Below are 18,142 nucleotides of genomic sequence, written 5' to 3'. Positions count from 1 at the left end.
GTGATACATAGCCCACGGTGGCAGTTGGGCGGTGCCGTGTCAAAAAACAGAAATAGACCAGTTGCATCGCAGTTAGGGACAGAATCACATACAAAAAACGTTAATAATAAATAGGACAAGGGCAAGTCCTCACAAACACAAAGGTGAAGTGATTAATTCCCTGGTTCTTATGTTAAATCAAAAGTGACCACAGGGCAGCTTGTTAGCTAGCCAACTCAGTGAAGAGAAGAAGTTCATGTGGTGACATAAACGGGGTGATTTGAGCGCCGCCACACATGGATGCCACAACAGGAATAGACACAGCATTGTGTTTATTATAGCGGAGACAAATGTTCTGAAATTGGAATGTAATGAGTGAATAAACACAAGTTTGCCGTATTTTTACTATCATTATTAATTTCAGGAACCTTAATGTACAGAAAAATAAAAATCTATAACCTGTGACACAAAAATGGACGTTGTTTCAGAGCTCCCCCTAAATTTATAAAGGTAGACTTTCAGGGAGTGTGTCCTTTTCAGGGGACCCGAGCTCCCCTTAGCTGCCCAAAAATTCAAACCCAAAACAGTTGCTCATCACAGAAAGAAACTCTAATACAATAACATCACTGTGGAGCTGGATGGGTCACGTAGTAGGCTGCAAGGCTTCATGTCTTATATGATATATCTGATCTGGCTTTTTAAAACAGTCACCTATATATAGATACCAGACAATAACATTATGGCTGCTGTAATGCACATTAATGTATTTCATACTGTATGATTGATACGGGTATAGGCTAGTGACTGTCTACCGCAATTTCTTATCATCCACAGTTACAGGCAGTGAGTTTTGCTGTAATTGCATTACTCAGCCATATTGCAGCACATTGTTAATACAGACACATTTACAGTTAAAACGGTTAACAGATGTCCTTTGACTTTCATAGTTATACCAAGGAGAATACCATTTCCTGCTTAGGTTAACCTTCAGAGTGAAATATTACCAATAGTCTACCAGATTACATTACAGCAGTTAGATTATTTATACAGTACTGGTTATTTCATAACGGGAATGAAACTCAATATAATTGACAGCTGCCGGGGAATATTAGTCTGTAATGTACATACTCAGCAGTTACTGGTTTTGACTGCTATCAGATTATATAAATATACCATAGAAGAGAGATTTTCCTTTTTCATATTACAGATGAGCATGACCAAGAGCACAACAAGATTATGAATTGATTTATTACTGAATAAGAATAAGAGCATTTGAAATAAGAGCACTATTAGAAAAGTTGCACAAAATTTAACCATGTCAAGGTCATTTTAAAGGACAGTTTAAGTCTGTCTGACAAAACGAAAACACTTTTACAGATGGTACACTCTAAACGTCACACATGTCAAACAATTAACATCTGTCAACATTTTTTTTCTCTCCCAAATAGGATTTTATATCATTTTGTAAATACACTTCTCAATTCTTTGGTGAAATGTGACAGAAAGCTGTAATTTCCATAGTCAAGGTTCACTGGTTCCCTCCGGTCCAAGAATAGAGATGCACTTCAGAAGGTATTTGCTTCATGTTTCATATTCAAACTCTGCTATAGACTACAGGAAGAACTTGTGTGAATTCCTCAGATGGGTGGTGTGCTCCCTTCACCCTGTGATTTGCATAGTCAAGGTTGACTGATTCCTGCTGTGCCCAGAATAAACTCTGTCAACAGATGTTCACATCTCAGAGGGACTCTGCATCAGGTTTCGAACCCCTCTGTTTCAGGTCATGTTAAACAATATGTGCCTCTGTAATGTCACACTCCACTTTTAATTGTATTTTCCAAACCAACCCAGTCCTGGGTGCTCCACTGAAGTATTAGCTTTTTTTAACATTTTTGGAATTTGATTTTTTCCCCAACTAAAGCAAGGATTTATCGTTATATATTTTGACCACATCCCAATGGGAATAGTTAGTCAGGGCTTTACTCATAGTGAGTCACTTTGGATAAACATGTCAGCTATGACAGAACTGTAAAAGCTAGTCTCAGTTTATTTTCATTACTGGGATGAGCTCTCTACAGCACATGTTATAGTTTCTATGTTGTTACTATAGCAGATTATTATTATTATTTTTTTTAATTTATTTTTGATTTTTCCCTTTTTTCTCCCAATTTAGTGGCCAATCGATCCCTATTTTAATTCAAACACCCAACCTCGTACTGCATGCATTCGCCAACTGCATCTCTCCGGCCGGCAGTCTCGAAGGAGACCGCCTCCCCACTTTCGTGACAAGGCGACTCCAGGCCGAACCACTGTTTCTTCCGACACACACAGAGACGCATTCACGTGACGAACACAGGCCGACTCCGCCCCCCTCCCGAAGACAGCGTTTGCCAATGATTGCTGCTTCATCGAGTCCGGCCACAGTCGGATCTGACGAGACCGGGGCGCGAACCCCAGTCCCCAGTGGGCAACTGCATCGACACAAAGCCGAATGCTTAGACCGCTACACCACCGCGGACCCCACTATAGCAGATTATAAAACCACATTATAGGCCTACCTACTATGGGTTGAGCAGTATCTGTTAATTATTTAAAGGATTTTGATTTCAGCTTCAGCTGGTGCCACAGTTTTGAAATTCATGACAAATGAAAAAATGAAAAATTGGATCAGTTGACCAAAAACTTTATTAACTTTTGAACAGCAGACAAGCAGAAATAAATTCAGCAACAGAAACCAACAGTAGAAGCAACAGATGAACTTAACCAAAGTACCCCTCCCCCCAAACTCATCCCTACACACTTAACTACAGCAAACCTAAGCATGCACATGTTAGAAACTGCAAGGGGGCTTTTGTGTTCGCATTTCTGCCTCATTTTTACTCATCTATTTTTATAAACCCATGCATTTGAGTGAGGGTTGCTTCTCGCCAGTAAGCTGGGCATTTCTCTAGATACTGCACTGTGTCCTCCTGAGCTCAGTGGACTGTCTGCTGCCCTCATGGGCCACCAAGCAGGTGTACAGATCTCCTTCATCCCAGCTGGCTTTGCTGAGGGTCAGGATGCTGCTGCGGCTGTACCCAGAGCTGCTCCACGCCTCCTGTCCCGTCAGGATGCCCGCCGTCACCTCCCTCCCATCCTTTTGCCAAGTCACCTGAGCTCCTTTTGGGGAGTAGTTGTTCAGCAGACAGGACAGGGTGGCCGAACCCTTGGACAACTCCTCAGAAGAGGGGGGGAGCAGGGAGAGGGTGGGTTTGACTGGAGCACCCGCTGTAAAGAGAGATACAACTGAATATATTGACCTGATTAACTGTGTTTTACTTATTGCACTTCAAAACTACCACTACTCATCATAATAATGTTCATACTATTGTGGTGTCTAAGTAAGTATATTTAGCATTAAGTGTATGATATTGTAGTCTATGTTTTCATGTATTTATTTGTACAGTATTTTCCCCATAATCTATTTGTACAGTAGCCTATGTGTGTTTTCTTTTAATCTGCTGTCTTTACTGCACCTGCAGGGGACTACAGTTGAAATTAGTGATGCTAGCTAAACTGCCACATTTACAGACATGCTTATCAATGTACACTGTCTCTGCATAACTCCAGTGAATAAACTAAACTAATATTCAGAATTTGCATGAATTTTTCCAACGTTAACAATTAATAAAGGATGAAATGAACAATATGACATAGGCTGTAATTCATAAATTAAATACTCTCCAAGTTTACTGTAGAATTAGTTTTAAAAGGAGTTTTCAATTGTTCTCAAAAGCATGCGTCTGAATGTGTGTCGCACACAAACTGAATATGGAATGACCTATTTCCTCAGATTCCCAGTGATTTAGCAGATTATAAATCTGTAAGTTAAACATGGGCTTTACATGGGACTGTATACTGTGTGTAGCCTCTATTCAACATTTTTAGTATGAGTAAAGGTCATTTAACCACCGCTGTACCTGGAGCTGATTTACAGTGTTGTGGTGCAATCGTCATGCAACAATTTCTGCAGCTTTTACTAATACAAGACAACTAAAATATACATGGTTTAGAGATCAACCATCGAATAAATGGCTCACTTTTGAAGACTTTGATTTCAATTTGTCATGTAAGATTTCCAAACTGACAGCATTGTTCAGGTTTTAGCAAATGATCGACTAAGGCTATAATTTGAAGTTATATTATGATTCTACGGCATACTGATGTTGTTAGAATAACATGGGTCAACTTCACAATATTCAATCATTGCATTTCGACCCTGGAGTCGTGTTAATGTCACAACTGACTCCAAATGAATCATTAACAAATAAAAATCCGCTTTTTTTCCCCCAAATCAACACTCGACATACCTAGGAGCACATTTTAAGAAGCAACTGATATAGAAAACGACTATGGAGAGACAAATGTACAAGAGAAATCACTTACATCTGATGATGATCTCAGTGCCGCCACCAAAAGTGTTCCACAGTGATAAATCGTCGTTGAGACGCCGTACAAAAACCTCCTTTCCGCTTGACAGACCTCGAGGGCTGCTGTTCAGCACGCTCACATGCCCGAGCACAGCCTTATTAGTGTATATGGCAAGACGTTTTAGCTTTTAATCCCTCTGTTTTTAGTCCAGCTACACCACTTGGCCACTTTTTATATCAGAAATTAGATGACAATCAGTCTATTTATAATCCCATTGCACATCACAAGAATCGATGAAAAATACCAAATTCATGATATCCACATTCTATTTTAACTATTCTATCAACCAGAAGCTTTATTTTAAATGTTATTTTAACTAGTTAAAGTGCAATTTTTGTACATCAAGATTAAATTCTAACTCCTGAGGTTTACAACTTTCCCCCATTCATGCAGGGAGAGCTGGAATTCAAAGGAACTAAAACATCATTTACGGATATCAGAAATTAAATTATTTGTACCGGAAATGGACTATTAAGTAGTTAAAGTGCCAATTATTGAAATAAGAAATGTTATTTTCAGCATTTTGAACATAATTGTTGATATCAAAATTTTAATTTCTGATATTAACAATTGAACTGCTTAAACAACAACTGGCATTTTAACTACTTAAAAGTGAATTATAATTACTTAAAATTCAATTTCTGATATCAAAATTACATATTTTAAGTAAAAAATGAATTTTTGATAATAATAAAGGACATTAAAAGCTGGAACAGCTTGTCATATTTTCCTCCATGGATATCCAGTGGCCAAAATGTTGATCCAGTCCCCGCAGTGATTTCTGTTTTCTTGGCAATTGAGACTTTGCATTGATAGTTTGGTCGACTGCATGGTCCTCTATAGTGTGACCCCTATAGGCAACACATGTCCTGTGTGAATCCCTACACATCAACTGTTAATGCTGTATAGAGTTCCCTGTGTTTTAATTGTGTCTTTTCAAGATGCATCTGGCATAAATGACAAAAATACCAAAGATGGTGATCAAAAAAGTTCCAAAAAATTGACACCACATATGGAAGAAAAGGAAATGGGTTCATATGGTGTTACTGAAATGTAACCTGAGAACAGGGCCAGTTCAAGTCTTTTTGGGGTCCTAAGCAATATTTGATTTGTCCTCCTGGTGTCCAAGAACCACTTTGTTAATCGTATGACTTCACAGTGTAAGACGCAGTTTAGTTGGCTTAAACCTTAGGTCGGCCCTGCCTACATGGGAGATATTTGTACAGCCTTCTGTCACTGTGTGATTGCACAGCCATGAAGAGAGATATTACTCTGACAGTAGTAAATCCCTGTGTCCTCAGCCTGGACTGCCATGACAGTCAGGGTGAAGTCACTCCCAGATCTGCCGGCTCTGAACCGAGAGGGAATTCCTGCCAGGAGAGAGTTCCCTGTGCCAGTCATGGCTTTGAGACTTTTCCTGGTTGTTGGTCGTACCAGGCTTGACCGTGCGCGGAGTTTGCGGGGGGGGGCAGGGGGAGCACTTCCCCCTGGTGGCTGAAACGGGTAATTGCATTTTTTCAAAAATGAGTGGAATAATTACAGTTGGCATGACCAGATATTTTATCAATATTTTAAATAACACAAAACAACTAAATGGTACTAGGTAATACATCTGAGTTCATATGCTGCTTTAGTAAAAAAAAATGTTCAGGGCTCTGGGTCATGTGACGAGTGACACGTACGCTAACGTAAATCGAATCAGCGATTCTCAGCTAGCGTACATGGGTAATAACGTTGTAGTTATCTAGTCGGCACGAACATATGGACATAAGGAGATTTTTAAAACGTCGAGCTCCAGACGATACAAATGGTCAGCCATCGGGATCTAACAAGGATACAGCACGAACATCAATAACCGATGATGACGATAGGCAAAACGATACTGTTGTGAATTTGGAGGAAACTTGGAGCAGCTCTGGATTAGCAGCAACTGCTAGCAGTCCTGACGGTCACCCCGCAGAGGCACGAGCCGAACTAGGTAACACAGATGACCTTGGAGAAAAACACGGCTGTCCTGAGCAACCTACTCTGCCCCAATTCCCCTCAACATGTTTTGGGAGTACAAAGCGATCGTTTCCACTTATTTCTACAGGAATTACGCTTGGCTTGAGTATTGTCGCGGTTTTTCTATAGCCCGGATAACTATAGATGGAGGCGGGGACTTTCAGGTGCGACAAACCGGGCTTCACCACCGTTAGCTAGATAGCTGCGCCAATGCTAGGGCTATCCTGCTAGTTAGCTAGTTAGCCGTGTGCTAATGGGTTAGCAAGCTCACCTTGGGACCAGGGCTGGTGATGGAACAGGGCGGCTGAGCTCTAGGCGGGGCGGGAGATGGATGGCTGCTCTCCGGGGTGCGTGTCTCTCTCTCTCTCTCTCTGTACTCTGGCTCCGGTGTGACCGGGTGAATGTCTCTCTCAGTCTCTCTGGGGAAGCTCTCGGGGGTAGTCAGCTAGCTACAGGTACCGAGTCAGTCTGCTGCTAACACTACCACTGCTAGCCACCGTATCTACTGTCTAGCCCAGGATACGCTAGGTTTCCCTGCTCTATCCCACGCTAAGGTGACAGTCTACGATATGGTTACTAAACAGTTCTGGCGCTTTGTCTCTCCCGCGGTGTCTAATATAGTTGCGTCTGTGACAGCGCGAGCTAACCTGTGATTGGTCCTCTAGCTGCACGAGCCCAGTGCAACATTCCAAGTACATCCCCAGGCATTTCCCACTACACTGCCCCCCTCCAGCACTGTTGAGTCCCTTCAACATAAATGAACAACAGACTACAAAGATCAGTCTGATTAATCTAACACGATAAACGGGACAGAACACCCGCGAAATGAACTAGGCCCGGAACAAAGGGCGTCAAACAAATGTGGGTGGTCGCTATCCATACTGGACTCTTGTGACTAGCCTAGTAACCCCCAAGTCAACTAGTCACGTCCGTCAAAGTTAGTCTAGGAGCCAGGCGGGCCTCCGGACTGGCCGGCCCCGTCTGGTGGTGTACGGGAGATGGGACTCAGCGGCGTCGGCTTCGTCTCCTTCTGGGTCAGGGGCGTTGGACTGCCCGCCCGGAGCACAGGCGGCTGTCCCACGACGTTGGGTGATTGTCGACTCGCCTGAAGAGTAGCTGGCAGCAGTGTGTTGGAGCGGCTGGAACCGAGCCGGGGAGCCTGGTGTGCTGGGTCCTCCATCGTCGTTTGCGTGGAACAGGTCCTCCAGCCGGAGATCAAGGTCTTCATCGATCTCCTCCTGCTCTGTCACTCCTTCGTACTCCTCTGTTCTCTGCGCCCCCGGCTCCTCCATGTCAGCAGCGGGAGGACCTCCTTCAGGTGTTTCCTGCGGCCCTATGGCTGGTGCTGGATCAGACAACAGAGCATGGCGCCTCCGCTGAATCCAGACCGGCCCTTCACTAGCGGACTCATACAGGGACGACAGATGGTCGGGCAGACCCATAGTTGGTGACGACTCCATCCGTCGGACTGTGGCTGGTTCATTTTTTCGGCTCATGTCGTCCTCTTGTGGGGCCTGAAGCTCCTCTTCCGCCTCCACTAGCACGCCGAGGCAGGCTCCTTTCTTCAGCCTAACTTCTTTCGGCATCAGGTTACACAGTCGCACAGGGACGTGTGGGGCAACGTTGACCAACACACTGCCAGATGAAACTCCCTCGGTGAGGCCAGCAGGCTCCAGGACGGCGGAGATACCTGCCTTGGGGCTTTCCACCACACCCCAGACGTCCTGCCCGCTCTCCGCTGATAGTGTCAAAGAGTCCTGCAGCAGTACGCGAGAGACGGCGTACTCCCCCACGGACGTACCCACGATAACTGTGGCCACTGGCTCCCCTTCGACGTAGACCTAGCCTCCCCCGGATACAGTGACATGAGCGGCCAACATGAGATCTAGGCCCAGGAGGAAGGGGTCGCGGATGGGCGCGACGAACACATCCCATTCGATGGTCTTGGGGCCCAAGCGGATGGTCACCCTATACTTCGGGGTTTCAGCCATGTCTTTACCCTCTTCAGCGTTACGCAGAATGGCGATTCCGACGCTCGGCTGGTCGGCCAGATTTAATCGTTGGAATGTGTCTTGGGACATCACCGTGGCTTCGGCCCCTGTGTCAACGATGCACTTCAGCTGCAGGCTGTTCACGGTGATGGGAATGACGAGACTGGGTCCATTCCCCGAGGCTCGGCCGAGATTGACTGATGGCTGCTCGCTGACCTTCCTCGGAGCCCTCGGGCTTGGTGACCGTGAGTTACACTCTCGCTTGAAATGGCCCTCCTCTCCACACTGGTAACAGGTCCCTTTGCTGCGGGAACTTGGGCTCGGGGACCGCTGCGCGCGTTGCCCCGTGTGCGCGTAGGTAGCCCGCTCAAGCGTCCTTCCCCGTTCCACTCCTACTTGTTCTTTGGCCATGTACCGCTCGATGTTTAAGAGCACCTTGTTAATGTTGTCGATGCCACTGGCCAGGGTCTTGAGCTCGGGGGTGCTCATGCTGTCTCCTACCGGCGGAGGACTTGGAGAGTTATCGCGACGCCGCTCGTCTTCCCATGCTACTCGCCGGATTCTCCCTTTTCCTTCAACCTCTCGCCCCAGCGTCGCTTTAAAGTCATACTCGCGTGCCTCAACCTTCCTGATTGCTTCAGCTAGTGTTTTGGGTTCTGCCCCCAGGACTTCATACGCGATGTTTTGGTTCTTCAGCCTGCGCAGAAAGGCTTCTGCAGCGTAGGCCTCCTGCAGTGTAACACCAACCTGCGGGTATGCCAGTGTGACAAGTCTCCTCACTTCCTCGCCAAACTCATAGAGGGTCATCTCTCTGGCCTGCTTAACCTCGCTGAGTTTACGGCGCGCAGTTCCCTCAGGCAGCTCTTTACCGTAGCGGCGGCGTAACTGGGTGATGAGCGCGTGGTAGTCATCTTTTATCGGAGCCGGCTGCGCGATGACAAAAGACATGGCGTTGTCCCTCAGTCGGAGATACAAGGCGTCCAAACAGGTCTCGTCGGTCCAGCCCCTCTTTCTCGCCATCCGTTCGAATGGTCCAACGAAACTATCCCAGTCGCCCTTACCATCAAAAGTGGCGAGGAGCTTGATGTCATTTTCGTGTCCTCGGTCGGGACCTTGTGAGCTTCGGTTGCCGCTCCGACTTTGAAGGTCTCCTGTCTGGCTCTGTTGACCTCTAGAGGAACCTGCCTGCCCTCCAACGCTGTCATCCAGCAGGTTTCGGCCGCCGTTGCTGTCCAGGGACATTTGGCCCCCCTGCATCCCGTCGGGGGGTGGTACTGCAGTCGCTCCATTTTTTCCACCATGACCGATCGGAGTGCTGGTAAGTGGTGCGGGCTCACTGGGTCCATTTCCTGTATAGCGCAGGGCTGCTGGGGCCGCTTTGCTGCTCGGCCTGGCTGGCGTCTCCTCGTTGCGCCGGTCGCTCAAGTTAGCCACTTCGGCCATAGCTGCTGGCAACAGGTGATCAGCGCCATCTCGCTGTCTGGCCCCTGGGTTCTCCCGGGCCGGGGTGAACTGCGAGAGTAGGCTCATGTCTTGCACCGTTCTGCTAGTTCGTTCTCCGAGCACAGCCCCTGCCGACCCTACACCACTATCGCTTTGAGGGCTACTAGGAGAAACCCCTTGCTTCACTACTTGAGCGATGGGCGACAAACCGGGAGGCTCACCTTGGATATCTGAACGATGACGGGCCCAATCAGTGCGCTGAATGGGAGGTGTGGGGGGACGAGATCGCTTAGCCACCGCTTCCGCTAGTCCATCGATACGCGCTGTGAGGGCCTCCATCTGCATCTCTATCTGGCGTTGCATCTTAACCTGGGTCTGGCGTTCCATGTTTTCCATCTGGCGTTGCATCTGAACCTGGGTCTGGTTCATGGTTTCCATCTGCGCCAGGAGGAGCTTCATCCAGGCGTGCTCTCCGGGGTCTTCTGTCCCCACACCAGCACCATCCAGACTCAACTCAGACTGTTCTTTTACATTTTTTTTGTCCTGTGACATTTTTATTTTTCCACTGATTTACGTGACTACTGAAGAAATTACAGTGCTTCACAAAATGGCTGACTCACTCAGTTGCTAGCTGGGTTAGCTCACAGTGTGCAGGCTGAATTATGCCGCCATGTGACCGGGGCAGGATCCTCCGGTGTTGAGATTATGGCGAATCCCAACCTTTTATCCCACTTCTGACACCACTTGTCGCGGTTTTTCTATAGCCCGGATAACTATAGATGGAGGCGGGGACTTTCAGGTGCGACAAACCGGGCTTCACCACCGTTAGCTAGATAGCTGCGCCAATGCTAGGGCTATCCTGCTAGTTAGCTAGTTAGCCGTGTGCTAATGGGTTAGCAAGCTCACCTTGGGACCAGGGCTGGTGATGGAACAGGGCGGCTGAGCTCTAGGCGGGGCGGGAGATGGATGGCTGCTCTCCGGGGTGCGTGTCTCTCTCTCTCTCTCTCTGTACTCTGGCTCCGGTGTGACCGGGTGAATGTCTCTCTCAGTCTCTCTGGGGAAGCTCTCGGGGGTAGTCAGCTAGCTACAGGTACCGAGTCAGTCTGCTGCTAACACTACCACTGCTAGCCACCGTATCTACTGTCTAGCCCAGGATACGCTAGGTTTCCCTGCTCTATCCCACGCTAAGGTGACAGTCTACGATATGGTTACTAAACAGTTCTGGCGCTTTGTCTCTCCCGCGGTGTCTAATATAGTTGCGTCTGTGACAGCGCGAGCTAACCTGTGATTGGTCCTCTAGCTGCACGAGCCCAGTGCAACATTCCAAGTACATCCCCAGGCATTTCCCACTACAGTATTCAGTTAGAAAGGATGTCGTCTACTGTTTTGCCTTTCGTCATTTCCAGACTGAAAGCTGCGTTGAGGACGCTTTTAGAAAGTGCATGAGTGACTGGAAAAACTGAGCAGTAAACCAGAGAAACATGGACAAAGCCAGGCCCATCTGGACTGTATGATTAAATGGCATAACTTCCAAGCCAGCTCATCCTCAAATGGATCTATCGCAGCTAAACTGTCTGAAAGCCATAAAGCTATAGTCGAAAGGAACAGAGGTTATCTATGCAAAGCAGTTGATGTTGTCAGGTTACCGTCTAAACTGGGATCGCCCTTTCGTGGGAACCAGGAGGGAGAAGAAGAGTCACAATCGCGTGGCAATTTCCTCGAAATTTGCAATTTGGTATCGAAATATGATGCCGATTTTGAAAACATGCAGTCCAATTATTTCAATGCCACACGCCCAGATTTTCAAAATGAAATAATTGACATCTGCGCACACATGCTTTACAACAACGTTGCTGAAAAGGTGCAGGAAACTGGATTTTTCTCTATAATTGCGAGATCCTCCAAAACTGAGCAGCTGTCAGTGTGCATACGATATGCCGAGGAATTGGAAATCAAGGAGCGTTTTTTGTGTTTTATGGATTGCTCTGCATCTCGCAATGCGGCTGGGATTGTGGAGGCCATCTACAAAGGGCTTGATATGTGTGGTCTTAAAAACATCCCAATTGTGGCACAGAGTTACAACGGTGCGTCTGTGATGTCCGGTCATGTGTCAGGTGTGCAGCAACGCATCAAAGAGACTCACCCCTACGCAGCCTACAAATTAAATTGAGTGCTTGTGGAGTGCTGTTCAGTGAACCGAAGTGTGAAATCATTCCTGAGCATTATTCACCATGTGTATTCACTGTTTTCAGAACCGTCTAACCACCAGAGATTTATTCAACTCCAAAAGACATTGAACGTGAAAGTAACTGAAGTAGTTCAGCCCAGTGAGACGAGATGGGCATGCAAGTGGAGATGTGTGAATTCAGTAAAAAGTCACTACTCTGCAATTACGGAGTGTTTTGAGAGAAATTAGTGAAGAGGGAGAGAAGTGGTCAGCGCAAGCCAGTGGTATCCATGACTTCATGTCGATAATGTCATTCATTACAAGCCTCGTTGTGTTTGAGGAGCTACTGCGTGTGATCCACGTTACGCACAAGGCCCTACAGTCATCCAACTGCACACTGTCCGAAGCTGCAGCCCATACTGACAGCCTAAAAGCACACTTCGTGTCTAAAAGACAGGCGGACTCCTGGAGCGATGAGTGGAGGCCAGTCAAATAGTTCTGCCTGGACAACAGCATTGCCATGCCAGATTCACGTCCCCGGGGGCAAGCCCGCCCGCACCCAAAAGAAAACGTCTTTCGAATCCGCCCACCTCTCTTGATGGCTTCTTGATTACCAGTACTCTAGGACAAAGGGAAACAAGCCACGAAGAAACAGCAAATAGTCATGGTTATCAGCAGAGACTTTATCTTCCCGTGCTGGACACTCTCATCCATGAGCTGGAAAGGTGGTTCTCTGGAGAGTCCGTGGAGCTTGCACGCGCGTGTGCCGCAGTTTTGGCATGCGACGAAAATGGAATTGATCCACTATTACAAACATACACCCCGGCACTAAAAGTTAACCCCCTTCTTGTTGCAGCCGAGATGAAGCTTGTCAAAGCCTCTGCTGACCCACCGATTTCAATTGAGCGTCTTAAAAAAGCTGTTAAAAAACAACCTACCCAAATCTCTATAAAGTTTTACAGTTAGCTCTCACTCTGCCGATTGGGTCATCTACCTCTGAGAGACGCTTCTCTGCGATGAGGAGGATAAGGAACTGGCTGCGGGTGACGATGGGAGCAGCCAGGTTTTCTTCTCTTGCGATCCTTCACATCGAAAGTGACATTACGGCCAAGCTCTCACCTGAGACCATTGTCGACGCATATGCAGGACGCAAAAAGTGAAAATTACTGTTACACTAGTTTGGACATCTTGCCGTGCCTACGTTGCGAAAAAGGCCTAAATGCCATTTGCTGTTTTTATTGCACTTTGTTTAAAAACAGTGGATAGGCCTTGTTCACCTGTTTGGAGCTGGCTTGTGAATGTGACGCGCGTAGGCCTTGCTGGAGACACCATGACCCTTTTTGTGGATCTACTGATCGCTGGATTACTTTTTTTCCCGTGTCATTGGATTACGGCAAAATACGGATCTTTTCTCTTAACGTTTTATGGTGATTGTGCTTCGTTTCTGCGTTTGGAGAAGCATCTCAACAGACTGTAAGTCGAACACTTCCTTAATTCCTGGAGATGCCCCTTTGATTTAGGACTTTAGTTACGTTGGGGCTGTTGCATTTAGTTTAATTTTTAAGTGTCGGGGCATTCCGCCACCTTGTGTCTATTGCGTTCCAAGACAGCCGTGCCATGATTGGATTTCAGAAATTGTTACGATGTAATTTCAAATCTGCTTTAAAAATAAACATATATGTTTATTTAACATGTTTGTTTTGTCCATATCTGCTCGTGCTGTGTTCCCAGGGTGGTAGGCCAGGTCTCAGCTGTTACAATGAGTTTTTTTTTTTTTTTTGCCCCCCCTGGCTCGAATGTCAAACTCCGCCTATGGGCTTGACATTGTTGGTTACACGACGGACCGTGTCAAAAACTTTGTCTTAAAAGACAAAATAGTGCACAGAAAATGCATACAAGATCCAAGAAGAAAGCTGTCTGCTCGGGGTATTCTGGCAATCAAGCAAGAAATGGAGAGATTGCCCTTGAGCTCAAATTCACAGACAGGACTGAACCACACCTAACACATGCTGTGAAGCATAGGAAAGGTTCTGATAGTTCGCACAAGACCTCCCCTTACCAAGACACATAATGAACAACGTCTGGCCTTGTGTCAGAAACACCTGAAAATTATGTCAATAATGTAATTTCAAATGAGGAGATGAGAGCTACCTTGGTTGGACCGGATGGCTGAGTGCAGGTTTGGATAAAAGCAGGTACAGAGGCTCTGAAGCGGGCGGCAGAGAGGGTCGTTATAGGGGTTGAAATCATTCAGGATGAAATAATAGGCCCATTTAGAGTTTAAAAAGTGAATTCGGAGTGATAATGTGTTTTTTTTTTTTGTGGCAAATATCTTACTTCCTTGGCTGAGAAAGAAGTCAGCCGCATTCAAAGGAACAGCTCATGTTCATGCATGACAACGTGCCATTGCAGGCCTCACAACATTCAAGAGGTTGGCAGGAATGGAAAGGGTACACAAGTGGCCGGATTATGGAGTGGTCAGCTGGTTTCACCTGATATCAGCAGCATTGAGAACTTCTGGTCTTCTCTGAAATAGTGAATATACACAAGTGGAAAGCAGTATACCTCCAAAGAAATGCTCGGGAAGGGTCTGCAGGGTGCTGCAAAAAGCTTCACAAGATCTGTTATCGAAAATTTCAAGAAAATTATGGATGACAGATTTGTTTCTGTGATGTAGAATAAGGATGGGTACATCTTGAAGTAGGCTGGATCTGAGACTTAACATTAATGATGCCTAATCTTTCAAGATATCTAAAAAAAAAGTGATTCATAATTATGTGCCCCACTGTGTGTATGTGGGAAGGCTGATCTACTGTCATATTGACTGACTGTCCAACAGAATCGACAGATTCTCATCACATTTCAAATGGGTAGAATAGTGCAATATCGTAGGGATTACAGTTTTAATGTAGGTTTTTGGTGGGTTAGCTTACTTGTATATTTGTAGCTCATCTCCTGAATCAGTGGAGACACATTTCAGACAATCTGGTTAGTGTGAAAATTAACAAATTAATCTAGAAATGTCTTCTGATGGGTCCTGTCAAGCTGCTACAGACACATTCTTTTTCAACAGAGGAAGGTTTCTTTGTACAAAATTTTATCACTGTGTGATCGGTACGGCTTCATGCTGCAGATAGTAGTAAACTGCTGTATCCTCAGCCTGGACTCTACTGATGGTCAGGGTGAAGTCAGTCCCAGACCCACTGCCACTAAACCTCGATGGAGCTCCTGACTCAAGACTGTTTGTACTGTAAATGAGGAGTTTAGGAGATTCTCCAGATGTCTGTTGGTACCAGGAGACAAAGGGAGGACTGCAAGCAGAATAATTAGGTCAAATCAGTTTGCATCCCAGACTCACTGATTCTCCTACATTGACAGCACTGAAGGAGTCTGAGTCACAGTGACCTGACTGCTTCATCCTGAAAACAAAAACACAACAACAGACTGAAAGTGAAGGCCTTCATTCTCTCAGATGTACATTTGGAAATCTCTTCGAAAGGACTGATTTGTTACTCCAGCCATCCATCCATTATCCAAACCACTTATCCTGCTCTCAGGGTCATGGGGATGCTGGAGCCTATCCCAGCAGTTATTAGGTGGCAGGCGGGGAGACACCCTGGACTTGATGCCAGGCCATCGCAATGCCTGATTTGTTGCTCATTAGGGCCTGAGTTGTTACTCACTAAATCAAATAAACACATAGAATTCCTTTTTTTTTCTTAATTTATTTCTGATTTTTCCCTTTTTCTCCCAATTTAGTGGCCAATCGCTCCGTATTCTTGTTCAAACACCCACCCTCGCACTACATGCATTCACCAACTGCATCTCTCTGGCCGGCAGTCTCGAAGGAGACGCCTCGCCACTTCCGTGACAAGCTGAATCCAGGCCGAACCACTGCTTTTTCCGACACACACAGGGACGCATTCATGTGACAAACCCAAGCCGAATCCGCCCCCTCCCGAAGACAGCGTTGCCAATTATTGCTGCTTCATCGAATCCGGCCATAGTCGGATCTGATGAGACCGGGACGCGAACCCCGATCCCCAGTGGGCAAGTGCATCGACACTAAGCTGATGCTTAGACCGCTACACCACTGCGGACCCAGAATTCCTTTTTTAAAAGATTTTGTTCCAAATTAACTTAAAGAAACAAACAGGAACTCAGTAGAAATAATGTGTAAACCAACAAAATATGTCAATCGGCAAATTATTACTTACATACTTGTTGTGGCATTTTATGTTAATTTTCTTAAAGAAGGGAATAATCACACCATTAATAATCATCCATCCATCCATCCATCCATCCATTATCTGAACCGCTTATCCTGCTCTCAGGGTCGTGGGCATGCTGGAGCCTATTCCAGCAGTCGTTGGACGGCAGGTGGGGAGACACCCTGGACAGGCCGCCAGGCCATCACAGGGCCCGCACACACACATTCACACCTAGGGACAATGTAGTACGGCCAATACACCTGACTTACATGTCTTTGGACTGTGGGAGGAAACCGGAGCCCCTGGAGGAAACCCAAACAGACACGGGGATAACATGCAAACTCCACACAGAGGATGACCCGGGATGACCCACCAAGGTTGGAATACCTCAGGACTCGAACCCAGGACCTTCTTTCTGTGAGGCGACCGCGCTAGCCACTGTGCAACTGTGCTGCTTTTTAATGATCAACTGATATTATTTATTGTGACATGTAGTTAAATAAATTATTAAACATGAAGGTGCATCAGGTTATATTTAGTTAAATCATAATTATTGTACATTGCTCTCAAACAACAAGGCAACGTGATTGAAAACTCTTATATTCAGCTGTTTTCTAAACATATTCTGTGAAGCACTGACTTTTATCAATGGATGGACCAATTTATTTTGTCAATTTTCTGAGGAGATTAAACTCCGGTTTCAGAGGTTTGGGGGATTCAGTAATGTTTCAAAATAAATGTCACAATTTTATTTAATGTAGGATTTACTTTCCATTTCATTGAAATGGTACTTTTTGCATTTGAGGACAACAAAAAAAAACAAAAACAATGAACAAACTGACAAATTTGAAAAGAATATTTAACGTTTTTTTTAAATTTGTGCAGTAGTATGAAAGCAATATTACAATAACAATAATAGATAGGAAAAACAGACAATGCAATTAACACTAAATATTAAGTACATGTTAATGAATACTAAATATTAAATAAAAAAGACCACGTTTTAAACATTACTACAATTACATTATTATCATTATTATTTTATTATTATTATTATTATTATTATTGTTATTGTTATTGTTATTATTATTATTGATGTTGTTGTTCTAGAGCTTATGTTCCAGCTAGCAGATCAGTCACTGTGAAACAGAGGGAGGTTTTTGTACGGCTCTCTATCACTGTGTGAACACATACTGACTATTGATTTCGTGGTAACTCTGACAGTAGTAAACTGCTGTATCCTCAGCCTGGACTCCACTGATGGTCATGGTGAAGTCAGTCCCAGACCCACTGCCACTAAACCTCGATGGAGTTCCTGACTCAAGACGGTTTGTAATGTAAATGAGGAGTTTAGGAGTTTCTCCAGGTTTCTGTTGGTACCAGGAGACATAGGGAGTGCTGCCATAAGCAGGTTGACTCAGTTTGCATCCCAGACTCACTGATTCTCCTACATTGACAGTTTTCATTGAAGGAGTCTGAGTCACAGTGACCTGACTGCTTGATCCTGAAAACAAAAACACACAAACAGACTGAAAGTGAAGGTCTTCATTCTCTCACATGTACATTTGGAAATCTCTGTGAAAGGACTGATTTGTTACTCATTAAATCAAATAAACACATATAATCCTTTCTTAAGGTTTTGTTTTAACTTAAACTAAACAGTGTAAAACACAAACAGGGTCTTGGTAGAAATAAAGTGTAGGTTGGGAAACACAAAGTGTTGAGATCAGAAAAAGTTCTTTCAGGAGAGAAAAAGTTCAGATGAGGAAAACAAGGAAGACAGTGAATCATCTCTGCCGGTCTTACCTTGAATAAAGGCAGCACATGTCAGCATGAAAATGGTGGTCAAACACATGGTTTTTACCTTTGCTGTCACA

At 45.4% G+C, this 18,142-nt stretch overlaps 1 gene segment (V, D, J or C); it reads right to left on the bottom strand.

Moving 5' to 3' along the window:
• Nucleotides 1-2,646: 2,646 nt before the first annotated feature.
• LOC130121273 (Ig kappa chain V region Mem5-like) lies at nt 2,647-18,142 on the bottom strand. The segment is given in 4 exon segments: nt 2,647-3,246; nt 4,405-4,442; nt 17,454-17,769; nt 18,072-18,142. Coding segments are annotated over 4 exon segments (723 nt in total).

This window comes from Lampris incognitus, chromosome 11, assembly GCF_029633865.1.
Source record: "Lampris incognitus isolate fLamInc1 chromosome 11, fLamInc1.hap2, whole genome shotgun sequence".
Taxonomy (NCBI): domain Eukaryota; kingdom Metazoa; phylum Chordata; class Actinopteri; order Lampriformes; family Lampridae; genus Lampris; species Lampris incognitus.
This window is presented reverse-complemented; position numbering and strand designations above follow the sequence as displayed.